Source organism: Xenopus laevis, chromosome 8S (genome assembly GCF_017654675.1).
Source record: "Xenopus laevis strain J_2021 chromosome 8S, Xenopus_laevis_v10.1, whole genome shotgun sequence".
NCBI classification, from domain to species: Eukaryota; Metazoa; Chordata; class Amphibia; order Anura; family Pipidae; genus Xenopus; species Xenopus laevis.
In genome coordinates, this window is record NC_054386.1 from 22,068,406 (window position 1) to 22,082,276 (window position 13,871).

At 38.3% G+C, this 13,871-nt stretch overlaps 1 protein-coding gene across 6 annotated transcripts in view; it reads left to right on the plus strand.

Moving 5' to 3' along the window:
• LOC108699830 (echinoderm microtubule-associated protein-like 5) overlaps window positions 1-13,871 on the plus strand; it is a 119,043-nt gene that overhangs the window by 78,126 nt on the left and 27,046 nt on the right. For 5 of the 6 annotated variants that reach the window (XM_041574777.1, XM_041574778.1, XM_041574774.1 and 2 more), the window contains 11 exons: window positions 2,636-2,844; window positions 3,459-3,570; window positions 4,017-4,144; window positions 5,400-5,541; window positions 7,138-7,290; window positions 7,504-7,635; window positions 10,070-10,158; window positions 10,420-10,596; window positions 11,737-11,938; window positions 12,138-12,264; window positions 12,612-12,626. In XM_041574777.1, the coding sequence (XP_041430711.1) occupies window positions 2,636-2,844; window positions 3,459-3,570; window positions 4,017-4,144; window positions 5,400-5,541; window positions 7,138-7,290; window positions 7,504-7,635; window positions 10,070-10,158; window positions 10,420-10,596; window positions 11,737-11,938; window positions 12,138-12,264; window positions 12,612-12,626 (1,486 nt within the window). The remainder of the gene's footprint in view (window positions 1-2,635; window positions 2,845-3,458; window positions 3,571-4,016; window positions 4,145-5,399; window positions 5,542-7,137; window positions 7,291-7,503; window positions 7,636-10,069; window positions 10,159-10,419; window positions 10,597-11,736; window positions 11,939-12,137; window positions 12,265-12,611; window positions 12,627-13,871) is intronic. The other variant, XM_018232433.2, reaches the window with a different exon arrangement.

The window sequence follows — 13,871 nt, forward strand, 5'->3', positions numbered from 1 at the left end:
TTTGGAATCCATAGATAATATTATAATAATTTCAGTTCAGATGTAGTATTAGAGCCACATTGTAATCTCGGACAATCGATATGCCTCCGTCGAAGTCTTCCAAAGTTTTATGGTGTTCTTTTTTTATTCACAGGCTTTGTAAATGGATTCATATTGTATATAGTTATGGGGCGAATTCGGAGTGTTTCCCTTTGCTGAAAAATGCGCAAATTTCCTGAATTTCGCCAACTTCCATTTATTTTGACACCAGTGAATTTTCGCAGCGGTTTCGATATTTATTCGACAGCTGCGAATCACGGGAATTTGCCGAGAATTCGCGCCTGGCCAATAAATTGGCCCATCACTATTCATATATAACCCTGATGTCAATCAGTGCAAAATGAAAGATGCTTTAGGACAGATTTTCATATGTTAAATGATTGACTATGAATTTCAAATCATTCAGTTAGGCTTGACTAAAAAGTGATTTTATTTTCTTTAGTAAATATAAGTTATACATTGTATGCGGTTACAACTGTATGGAACATGACAGTTTTAGAAAAATTATCTCACAGCAACACCTAGTGGAGAAATTTATAATTACACAATCATTCTATGGTTTTTATCGGAGAAGACTGACTTGACTTTATTTCAGAAGGCTACAAAGTGAAAAGCATTCAGGCTTCAAAAGAGAAAGTAAAGGCACACAATCATCACAATTCTTTTTTAAAACACCCATTCTGCCTACCACCCCTATATTATATATATATATATATATATATATATATATATATATATATATATAGATGCAAAGTCGAAAATAGCGACACTCACAGGTTTTGTAGAAGGTTTGAAAAAACAAAAAGTTGTTTATTGAGCTTTAATAAACAACTTTTTGTTTTTTCAAACCTTCTACAAAACCTGTGAGTGTCGCTATTTTCGACTTTGCATCTATCTAAACTTTTTGCTGGCACCCAGGTACGTGAACGTGGAAACGGTGTGCACCTTCAGACGACATATATATATATATATATATATATATATATATATATATATATATATATACATACACACTTCTGATGCTGCATATATAAAAGGTTCACAACTCTTTGTGCTCACTTCAACAAGGTGCAAAATGGACCAAGGCCTGTTCTATGTTCACATTAGTAAGGATATAAATATAAAGTTACAATAGAATAAGGTATGCAATTTCACTATGCAGGTTTTCAGAATTATAGTGCAGGAATGGGACCTGTTATCCAGAATGCTCGGGACCTGTGGTTTTACGGATAAGGGGTCTTTCCATAATTTTATTTCATCATACCTTAAGGGACAGATTTATCAAGGGTCGAAGTGAATTTGAGGGAATTTTCTAAGTAAAAAAATTCGAAATTCAAAGTAATTTTTTGGATAATCCAACCATCGAATAGGATACTACGACTTCAAATTTACTTCGAATTCGATTCGAAGTAAAAATAGTTCAAATATGCGACCATTCGATAATCAAAGTACTGTCTCTTTAAAAAAACTTCAACTTCAATACTTCGCCAAATTAAACCTGCCGAAGTGCTATGTTCGCCTATGGGGACTTTCTACAGCCATTTTCTAAGTCTTTACACATCGAAGTAAAATCGTTCAATTGTAAGCTTGAATCGTTCGATTCGCACGATTTAATCACTTGATCGAACGATTTTACTTCAATCGTTCGATGGCCTAATTCGGTGAAAAATACTTCGACTTCGATATTGCGAATTTGAAGTATTTTCATTCGATGGTCGAATTTTACACTTCGAAATTCGTCCCTTAATAAATCTGCCCCTAAATCTCTTAAAAAATTATTTGAACGTTAAATATATAATTGTTTTGCTTCTAGTTAGGATTTATTTAATATCAGTTGGGATCAAGTACAAGGTATTGTTTTGCTATTATAGAAAAAAAGGAAATACAGTATGTTTTAAAATCTTGAATTATTTGATTAAAATGGAGTCTATTGGAGGACTTTCCTGTAATTCAGATCTTTCTAGATAACAGGTTTCCAATTAACGGATCCCATGCCTATATGTGTAGGTGAAATAATTATAGACGAGCTTCGGTTATTAAGTAAGATGGGCACAAATGTAATCAATGTATTAAAATGAAATACAGATACGTTTTTCATTAAGTTTGTTATGCATTTAAAGGAGAAGGAAAGCTACGGAGGCATTTTATTGGCAATAGATTAGCTGCAATAGTGCAAGCTAGAATGCTATATTTATTCTGTAGAATGTTTTACCATACCTGAGTAAAAAGCTCTAGAAACTCTGTTTGTTAAGGATAGGAGCTGCAGTATTAACATGGTGTGACATCACTTCCTGCCTGAGTCTCTCCCTGCTCTGGGCTCAGATTACAGTAGAGAAGGGAGGGGGGGGGGAAGAGGAGCAAACTGAGCATGCTCTTGCCCAGGGCAATGAGGTTTAAGCTGAAGGGAGGAAGTCTGATACAGAAGCCCATGTGTACACAATAGAAGGAAAGAAATGCAGTGTTTCTTTTGACGGGACTCAGAGCAGCATTACTTTGGGGGTTTACTGGTTTGTTTATATAGACCTTTCTGATAAGACTTACTCAGTTTTAACCTTTCCTTCTCCTTTAAATTGTTTCTGTTTTGTTTCCCTGCCAGGAGGGGGACTCATTGGTCGCAAAGCTTGTATTGGTACAGGAGCAGGAGCAAAAATGGACACAATGATGTGTGTGGTGTATGGCTGGACAGAAGAGATGACCTTTTCTGGCACCTCTACAGGGGATGTTTGTATCTGGAGGGATCTGTTTCTTATGAAAACAGTGAAAGCTCATGATGGACCAGTGTTTAGCATGCATGCCTTGGATAAGGTAAAAGGCAGCCTGATTCATAAGACACAGTAGGGGGTCATGTTTTTTTTCCTATCTGTTGGGCAACCTCAACATCGCATTAACTATTTGCACTTATAATTCACACACACCCCCTTATATCCTTCCACTAGACTTAACTACATTAATTTGACACATACCAGATACCAATGAGTTTCAAATTCTTGAATTAGCCTCAATAGCAGAACATAGTAGAAGGTATGAGTGGCCCAAGTTATTATAAGATATTAGGGATGCACCGAATCCAGGATTCGGTTCGTGATTCGGTTCGGGATTCGGTTTGGGATTCGGCCAGGATTCTGCATTTTTCAGCAGGTTTCGGATTCGCCCGAATCCTTGTGCCTGGCTGAACCGAATCCTAATTTGCATATGTAAATTAGGGGCGGGTAGGAAAATCACATGACTTTTCGTCACAAAAGAAGGATTTTTTCCACTTATACCTTTACTAACCCTAATTTATATATTCGGCCGAATCTTTCACGAAGGATTCGGGGATTCGGCCGAATCCCAAATAGTGGATTCGGTGCATCCCTATTAGATATGACTGGCCAATGCTATAATACTGTATGGTATTTTGTCTGTTGACATCTGTATAGGGCTTTGTGACCGGAGGGAAAGATGGAGTTGTGGCTCTCTGGGACGATTCTTTTGAACGATGCCTCAAAACTTATGCCATCAAAAGAGCTGCATTGGCTCCTGGATCTAAAGGTGATCTTAAAATACAACTGGAGAGATTGTCAAAAAATGGTTTCTAATTTTTCTACCCCCAGTAACAGATAAGATTGTTCACTGATTGGATAGCACGCCTATAGGAGATGCTTAATTAATTAAAACTCCCCTATGGGGCTCTATTGTTATAGAACATTTAGGGACATTTTTGCATTCTAAATAATTACTAAACACTGATTTTGCCTTCATCAAGCACACCAAAGCACTAAGCAAACATGCTTTCCCAAAGCTTGGGATCTGCTCTTTATTCACATAATAAGCCAATGGTCCAAGCTAGAATGTTATCTTTGGTGCCTTCCTAATGTCAAAGGCAAAACCACTTGTATTACACATATAGTGCATGACAAGTTTTATTGTAAGATCAAGTTTCAATTTAAAACTTATGGTTACGGTTTTCCCTGTTCTCTCATCTCGAATTCACACAGGGCTCTTACTTGAAGATAATCCTTCTATTCGTGCCATATCTCTAGGCCATGGACATATCCTGGTAGGGACTAAGAATGGTGAGATTTTGGAGGTGGATAAAAATGGACCTGTCACTTTACTTGTTCAGGTAATTCCAATGCCAGAAATGTCCCCATATGTTCTTTTAGTTACTCGTAAGGAACTTTTTAAATGTGTTTGAGGTGCATGTTCAACTCTACCACTGTACAAATGAGACTACTGTGTAGCAGAACCACACAATTGAACCCCCAGCAGACAGTAGGCTGTTTTTCAACGGTGTTGGTGCTCTGTGCTGTGTTGTTTCTGATTCAATGACATTAGTATTCTTTATCCGATATAGAAATTCTGGTTTGTTGAATGTCAGGGGAGAAAATGGCTGCAGAGATGTTGGATTGCTCAGACCCTCTAAACGTATTACAAATGTATATATATATATATATATATATATATCTATATCATACCTCCCAACATTTTGGAAATAACAACAGGGGCGAAAATGTTCGACCACGCCCATTTTGTGCCCACACCCCCTAATTACCATATTCATTTTACAAAATGTGGCAGGTTATGAAAGCTTGAACATATTTATGCGTTTTGTTTTTTTTACAGTTAGTACAGTTTTGCTAATGAAGTTGAATTGCCCTTTAAGCTGTGAGTCTAACTTCTCCCAAGAGACCTGTTTATCGAAATTACTTATTTGCTTATCTCAAAATTGCCACAAAAGTATCTTAGTTGCACCTGGTGGCTGTTCTGGGCTTTCTGCCAAAAGCCAATTAAGTTAGAATCTTTGTATCTTTTCCTGACTGTTCAGTGCAAATGCAGGATTTAGCTGTCAAAAGCGGGACTGTCCCGATAAAAACGGGACAGTTGGGAAGTATATATATATATATATATATATATATATATATATATATATATATATATATATATATATATATATATATATATTAAATCTCAAAAATGATGATCTCTGGACCATACACATTCTACCGTCTGCTGCTGAATTATATACCCCAGCCATATTAACTGTAGGGCTGTAGCCTGGAATACAATATGTGTATAGATTACCAATAAATGCATATGTTCTGCTGATATCAACAGTCTTTCTGTCCCATGAAATTGAATGAAGCACATAGTATATAAACACACTGATCTTCCCCATTCTATACACGCACCTATTTTATGATCAGCCAGATAGAGGCTAATGATGCCACAAAATTAGGTTACACATGAGACATTGAAAGATGCCTCTCTCTGAATTTGCATTAATGACTGCCAGCGTTTGCAGTGACAGGTGTGCTCTATCTCGCTTTTCCTGGAGCATTTTTTCCAATCTCAACCTCTTATTTTTTAATTTTCTGCAGGGACACATGGAAGGGGAGGTCTGGGGCTTGGCCACGCATCCGCACTTACCGATCTGCGCCACTGTGAGTGATGACAAGACCCTGCGCATCTGGGACCTTTCTCCCAGCCACTGTATGTTGGCCGTACGCAAACTGAAGAGGGGTAAGCGTGCTCATACACATAAATGATCTGCAGGGCGAGGTGTGGGATCGGAGTTACTGCACATTATTATTATATTCCTTTATATATGGAGCCCAAAACATTATATATAGATCTTTACAAAAATGATACCAAATTAGCTGTCACTTTTCTTCTGATTCTATTTTTGAAGCATATGTATGGGCCCATTTACTTAGTTGGAGTGAAGGAATAGAGGAAAAAAAGTTTGAATTTCGAATGGTCGAATATGGCTACTTCGACCATCGAATGGGCTACTTCGACTACGACCTTCGAATCGAACGATTCAAACTAAGACCATTCGAAAGTCAAAGTACTGTCTCTTTAAAAATTTCTTCAACCCCGTAGTTCGCCACCTAAAACCTACCGAGGCCAATGTTAGCCTATGGGGAAGGTCTTCCTAACAATTTCCTGATCGAAGGTATACCCTTGATCGATGGATTAAAATCTAATCATTCGATCGAGGGTTAATTAACCCTCGATATTCGTCCCTAGGTAAATGTGCCCTGTAATGTTTATGTATCTTAAACTAGATTCAGGAATTATTACAAAAATACCATTTCACAGTTTGTGATTATTTCTTCCCGTTTATACATTAAAATGTATGCACTAAACTTAGCTGAGAGACAGTTTTTCATATTTGAAAGGGGATGTTATTATAAAATCAGAAAGCAACCTTCGACCTTCTTTTTTTGTCACATAAAAAATGTTGGATCAGCGCCTAAAGCAAACGGAGAAAGCAAAAAAACTAGTATTTTTTAAGTTCTTTCTGGAGCCGCCTGTGCTGGAAATATAAAAGTCACTAGTGTGAGTTCCTCTTTAGAAGAGACTTTTCCTTTATGTTCCAGTTGTGTGTAAAGTTAAATCAGTTTTTTTCAGAGACCTTCGCCAAGTTTGGCTAAAATGCCTACTTACAAGATTGTAGTAAGTTTAACACGTAGTGGTCATCAATATTCTTTTCCATGAGTCACATACATGTAAGCCTTTAGCAGGTGTCACCAGTTCGTTCCCAAAGGAGAAGAATTTCCGGCGTTGCTTTCTCCCTCGTGGTGTTTACCCACAGCTTACTGTGACGTCACTTCCACCTGACGCGTTTCACCGAACCAATCGGCTTCCTTTAGAGGCCCCTGAGGAAGCCGATTGGTTTGATGAAACACGTCAGGCGGAAGTGACGTCACAGTAAGTTCCTAATTTTTATTGTTTTATTCTTTTTTTTACAGCAACATTTCAACATAAAGTAATTATTCCAAAGAGACTTTTAATTTGTTTACTATTGCCTGCACTTCTTGTCCTGACTATGTACCACCTGCAGTGTTGCAGCAGGTTGCTGTGATTTCCGCAATGCCTTGAAGACATTAAATATTCAGTGTGCAAATGTTTACAAATGTACAAATGATGCATAGTCGATATTTACTTAGAATTCTGTTTTCTTTTATTATACAATATCAATTATATTCATTTTGCATTCCCTTTCTTTCTCATCTGCTGCAAAATTTAGTCTTGTATAATTACAAAAAAAGACTTTCTTTGCCAGTTCTATGCTCCTAATACTTACAGCCCAGACTATTCTTCTGCCCAAAGGTGGTAGATGCTGCTCCTTCTCTCCGGATGGAAAGGCTTTGGCTGTTGGGCTGAATGATGGGAGCTTTATAATTGTAAATGCAGATACCCTGGAAGATCTGATTTCTTTTCATCACAGGAAGGATGTCATCTCTGATATTCGTTTTTCTCCAGGTAAATAAAACATCGGCATTGGACCTACTGTAGGGCTGCCAGAGCACTTGAAAATTCAAGGACACATCTAGAAAATAAAGTTTCATTTGAATACAATCAGTGCAGATCTACAACGTGCATTTATTAGACGTGTCCCTAAATTTTCAAATGATCCGGTAAACCGACGACGTGTCCCAGTTCTACAAATCCACATGGACCTTGAATATTTTTCAGGTACCGGAAAATACTTGGCTGTTGCCTCTTATGATAACTTTGTAGATATTTACAACGTCATGAGCAGCAAAAGGGTTGGAGTTTGCAAGGGATCTTGCAGCTATATCACGCATTTAGACTGGGACACAGTTGGTGAGTATGCACGGCTTCCATTCATCTAGTTTACTACTATCAGACTTTAGGTAAGACGACCTGTTTCTTTCTCTCAAATTCTATAACTCTTTTAAAGGTGTTCTCCAACACATATTCAGGTATAAGTACAATTATGTTTTTGAACAACACCCAAGAATTATAGTTAACTGCTGCAGGTAATTTTGGGAGTAATATACAAGGGGTATATGTACAGTATAAAGATGTGTAAAATATTTTTACAAACATTTTTTTAAAAAAATGGCACAAAAGTTCTAAATTTAATGGTGGGGTTTGTTGTTGTTTTTTATGTGTATTTACATCATGCATTGTATATGCATGCACTGTTTATATACTTTTAAGCCAGAAAAAAAAAACCTACCTGCTCTCATTTATTGAAGTCAAAGGGCAAATTCAGTTGGCAAATACATTTGAGTATAAAAAGTGTTCGAGATTTCTGCGTAAGAAAGTCAGCTGCACTTGAAACATGCAGTTTTTTTGTGACGTTTCTCAAACAAAGACTTTTTTACACTCACCTACACATTTCCAAAAAAATGTTTAAGGGCCAAATTTACATAGGTTCGAATATCGAGGGTTAATTAACCCTCAATATTCGACTGCCGAATTGAAAACCTTCGACTTCGAATATCGAAGTCGAAGGATTTAGCGCAATTCGTTTTTAATATGATCCATGTCTTAGGTGGGTGGATAATCGCAGGGATGCTGAATGTAAGGTAGGCAGTACTGGTACACAATAACAAGGTTATTCAAATGCTGGCCTATGTACCAAAAGTGTCTCTAAAATGGTTGTTTATGACCCTTAACGAGGTGCGTTTCTACCTTGCCTCAGCCGGCATCTCCCCAGAAGTTACAAGGGGGTGGCAAAAAGTCGCTCCTTGTAACTTTAAGAGCCGAATTTCCATTGTTTAAACCGGAAATTCAGCTTTTCTAGCGTAGAAAGCGCAATTTCGATTTCTGCACTATTGATGCGGCCCCCCCTGGACCCCCGTTGGCGATTTTAAGGTAAGCACGACGGGCGCAGGGGCGGCATTTCAAACGCTGCCTCAGGCGGCAAAACAGCCTGGAGCGCGCCTGTCATTAATTTTTTCAAAATAAATGAGTTAATCCAGCAGAATTCTGCACTGAAAACCATTTCTCAAAAGAGCTAACAGATGTTTTTATATTCATTTTGAAATCTGACATGGGGCTAGACGTATTTTCAATTTCCCAGCTGCCCCAAGTCATGTGACTTGTGCTCTGATAAACTTCAATCACTCTTTACTGCTGTACTGCAAGTTGGAGTGATATCACCCCCGTCCCCCCCCCCCCCAGCAGCCAAACAAAAGAACAATGGGAAGGTAACCAGATAAACAGCTCCCTAACACAAGATAACAGCTGCCTGGTAAAACCCATGTCCCACTGAGACACATTCAGTTACATTGAGAAGGAAAAACAGCAGCCTGCCAGAAAGCATTTCTCTCCTAAAGTGCAGGCACAAGTCACATGACATGGGGCAGCTAGGAAATTGACAAAATGTCTTGCCCCATGTCAGATTTCAAAATTGAATATAAAAAAATCTGTGTATGGTGATTTTTATATAGTCATTTGGGGACATGAACAAAGAAACCACAACCTTGAAAAAGTGCTGACTGAGAATAATTCTTTTGGTGCTGAATGTCACGATCTTATGTATTTTCATTGGCGTAATCAATTATCATTTTCCGACTGGCTAGTTGCACAGTGCCTGCAAAATATGACAGACATTTTTGTCTTCTTTGTGTGATCAGTTCTGTGGGAAAAAATATCCAATCTTTCCTAAGCTGCATATGTTCTGTATCAATTTGATTTGTATGGTTTCAAGTAAAAATCAAATCAAATATTTCATACATTGGAAAAAATATCCAGAATATAATTAAAAGAAATTACTTAAGACCTGTACGTTTTGATTGAATAAACAATAATGCAGAAAATACAGGTATAGGATCCCTTATCCGGAAACCCGATATCCAGAAAGCTCCGAATTACGGAATGGCTATCCCCCATAGACTCCATTTTATCCAAATAATCCAAATTTTAAAAAATTATTTCCTTTTGCTCTGTAATAATAAAACAGTACCTTGTACTTGATCCCAACTAAGATATAATTAATCCTTATTGGAAGCAGAACCAGCTTATTGGGTTTATTTAATGTTGACATGATTTTCTAGTAGACATAAGGCATGAAGACCCAAATTACGGAAAGATCCGTTATCCGGAAAACCCCAGGTCCCGAGCATTCTGGATAACAGGTCCCATACCTGTACTGCATGGTGATATTATACTTCTTTGTTCTAATATGTGCCAGTGCGTTCCATAATATGACTGAAAAACAATGGCAAAACATGTAGGATAAGAGCACTTGTACTAAGATCAGGCCACACTCTTTTGTTATTTTCAGGGAAGTTGATCCAAGTAAACACTGGTGCTAAAGAGCAGCTCTTTTTTGAAGCTCCGCGTGGGAAAAAAAGGAATATTCCAAGCCATGAGGTAAGAAGAGGACTTGCAGCTTTCTCATTCATTTATTCATCCTACATCACCTAAATTATAAATTAAAGAAAATCTAGAGCCATTTTTTGCTGGAAAAATCAGGAATAAATTAGATAAATAAAGAATAAATGTACCATTAGTGAAAGTGAAATCAGCCTTTTATGTTACCGAGGCTAGTAGAAATGTCTGACTTCAACTGATTCTTCACATAGTGGTTTTATAGATTGATGAGGCATATACTCTGCGCTTTCTATTTCTCAGGTAGAAAACATTTCCTGGGCATCTTGGACAGGTGTTCAAGGTTCAAGCTGTGAAGGCATCTGGCCAGTGATTGGAGAAGCGAGTGATGTGATGGCTTCCTCTCTCACGAGTGACGGCAAAGTTTTGGCAACAGGGGACGACTTTGGCTTTGTGAAGCTATTCCGGTACCCAGTTAAGGTAAGTTTTTAATGCTAAAATAAAATTAATAAATGATGCAAAAACAATCATTTTAAATGACTCAAGACATTTTTATAGCAATGAATAAAGAAATCATAGATTCCATAAAACTGTAAATAAAAGATAATTGACATACTTCAGGGAAGAACAGCATTCAGGGACAGAGGGAGTGCTGTCTTTATAATTCAAGTATGCCGAGGGTCCTGACTTCTGTTTAACTGTATGGTTCTATAGCAGCCCTGCAAAAAATTGAGGGTTTCTGCTCCCATTGGAGGTGCCGGCTTCTCGTTTTTGGATGCCGGCGACCATTCTTGGACGCTGGCGAATATTCTTGGAGACTATTTTTGGACGCCGGCGACCGTTTTTGTGCTTGACCCAAGTATAAGCCGAGGTAGAGTTTTTCAGCATATTTTGGGGGCTGAAAAACTCGGCTTATACTCGAGTATATACGGTAGATGGCAATCGATTTAAAAGGAATAGAGATAGACAGGAGAGTTGTGATAGAGTTGGGGCAACAGAAAACATAATAACAGAGAAGTAATGTATAACACACAACAACCAAGGGCAGTAACAGAAAAGTATGGGTTTTGGAGGCTACAGTGGGAAACAGATAATACGGCAAAGGGCAACTGTTGAATCAAAAATAATGAATATGAAAAAACAGATCAATCTAGGCAACGTTGTTTTCCATGTAAATCTATGACAACGAGTTAGAAGTTAAAACACCACCAGTTCCATGTAACTTTCTCTTTACAGGCCTAGTATGAGAACCTAACATTTATACATTTTGAATCACTTCCATGATGATCTACTGGAGCCTATAAAAACTTGTCAGGGTATCTTGTAATTTTTCAAATTACCCCAATAACTGTCCGGCAACCTGTCAACCATGGATCAATGTTGATCCAAAATGGATTTTTTTCCACTCTCCATTCAGCTTTTGGTCATTTTCAATAGGTTGAAAAATTGTGTGGCCCAATCGTGTGTTTAGCTATTCTGTTTATTGTTTCCATAGCCTTCAAATGATGGAAACCACTTTGCAGAGGCTTCTTTCTATTTGTAACCAGTAAATATGGATATGATGATGCTAGTACTGTGCCCATTCTGTTGGAAAAAAAAACATTCTTTTGTGATTCCCAGGGGAAATTTGGAAAATTTAAGAGGTATGTAGCACACAGTTCACACGTTACCAACATTCGCTGGATACACGATGACAGTCTGTTAATAACAGTGGGTGGCTCGGATGCATCGCTCATGCTGTGGACTCATGAGATGGAAGGACACCGGGAAACTAGATTATGTGACAGCGAAGAGTCTGATTTAGACTCCGAGGAAGATGGTGGTAAGTCAGATGGAAGAGAAATAATTTTCAGCAACTCTTGCTTACCTAATAGCTGCTTAATACTGGAAGTTAATAAGGCAGAGAAAACACTTGCAGTTCAACCTCTAGTAGAATGGAATCAGTGAGTGTGTTTAAAAGTTACTTTTGTATAGGCATGATTGGTGAGCATATTGTTTGACTTTGCTTGATTTCTTCCAAGGTTATGACAGCGATGTTATAAGGGAGAATGAAATGAACTACACCATCAAAGCCTTATCCACTAACATACGGCCTATGGTTGGAATCAAGCCCCACTTACAGCAGAAAGAGCTTTCCCTGGATGAGAGGTAACTGTGAGAAAAAATATATCCACTTCTGGCGGTTTCAGTCTGAAATTTTAAGACCCAAAGACAAACTTGAGTAATATTGGTGATTTTACTTCAAATGTATTTTTTTTAGCTATATTTGTGGTAGAACTAGGATCTGTGTTTGTTTTTTGTTCTTATATGAATTTACGTTCCTCTGTTTCTGTACTGATAAGAGAATAAGCTTTTACTGATAGCAATACAATACATTTATTTGCCTAGACATGATCAAAATGAGCCGAACGTCTAAATAAACTGATGTCCCGTTTTTACTGCCAACACATTAACTATTTTCTTTTTGGGTTTTATTTTTTGTTGCATTCATGAAGGCAGGGCGTAGTCAGGTAAGAAGCCATAACATAAGAACCGTTTACAAAGTCCGTTGTTAATAAAATGTTACTTCCATGGCTGGCTTTTATTCTGTTGATTTTATCGGTCCTAGTATTAAGGTGGCCGAAAGTCGGCCAGATCTCGATCAGATGGGACAAAAAATCCCGTCGGATCCCATCCCATCTGTTTGTTGATGCGGTCCTGCGATCCGACCCCTGTTCCCATGCGTTAGGATCCGATCGTTGGGCCCTAGGGCCCACGATCGGATCAGCCCGATATTGTGGGCATATCGGAGAGAGATCCGCTTGTTTGGCGGCATCGACAAACCAGCGTATCTCTCCGTGTATGGCCACCTTTATACTGGGCTCTTAAGTTGTAGTTAAATCCATTGAAAAGAACAATCATGATTAAAAACAACAAGATCTATTACTATTGCCTGGAAAAACTCAATAAAGTGAATTTATAACTTATCCTGCTTCACATGTCCCTTGACAATCTACCCAGAAGCAACAGCAGATGTTCAGCTAATTACTTTTCTTTATGTTTCTTATGCCAAACTTATTTGCATTTCATAATTATCTAAATACCGAAGGGACTTGTAAAATCTGCCGTCAAGGCTGTCACTATTGACAACACAATAAAAAGTTAGTACTGCTTGATACAAGTAATGTTTTCTTATGAATGCAGGATATGCTTCTAGCATATTAGTTGATACTGAAATCTGTGGATTAATAATTTTGTTGCTGGGTCACGCAACTTGCTGGTAGGGATGTAGCGAACCGCCGATAATGTGTTCGCGAACGCCGTTCGCGAACACCGGCAAAAATTGCGAACAGTTCGCGAACAGTTCGCGAACTTCGAACATCCGAAAATCGTTCGATTCGAACGATCGAAGGATTTTAATCGTTCGATCGAACGATTTTCGTTCGAATCGAACGAAAATCGTTCAATTTTAGCGACCGCATGGTCGAATGGTCGAACGATTTTGACGCGAACGCCTATTGGCGAACGTCGCGCGACGTTCGCGAACTTGCGGCGGACGTGAACAGCCGATGTTCGCGCGAACAAGTTCGCCGCAGAACAGTCCGCGACATCCCTACTTGCTGGGCCACGCATGGGCGTCCACAGAAAAATTTTCAGCGTGGGGCAAGTAGGTAAATGAATCACAAGCAAAATGTCTACAAATATTTTTGAGGCAAAGACACAAATCTAGGGCTGAAATTGTTAACGCACTTGAAAGAACTATTGGACAGCTAAAA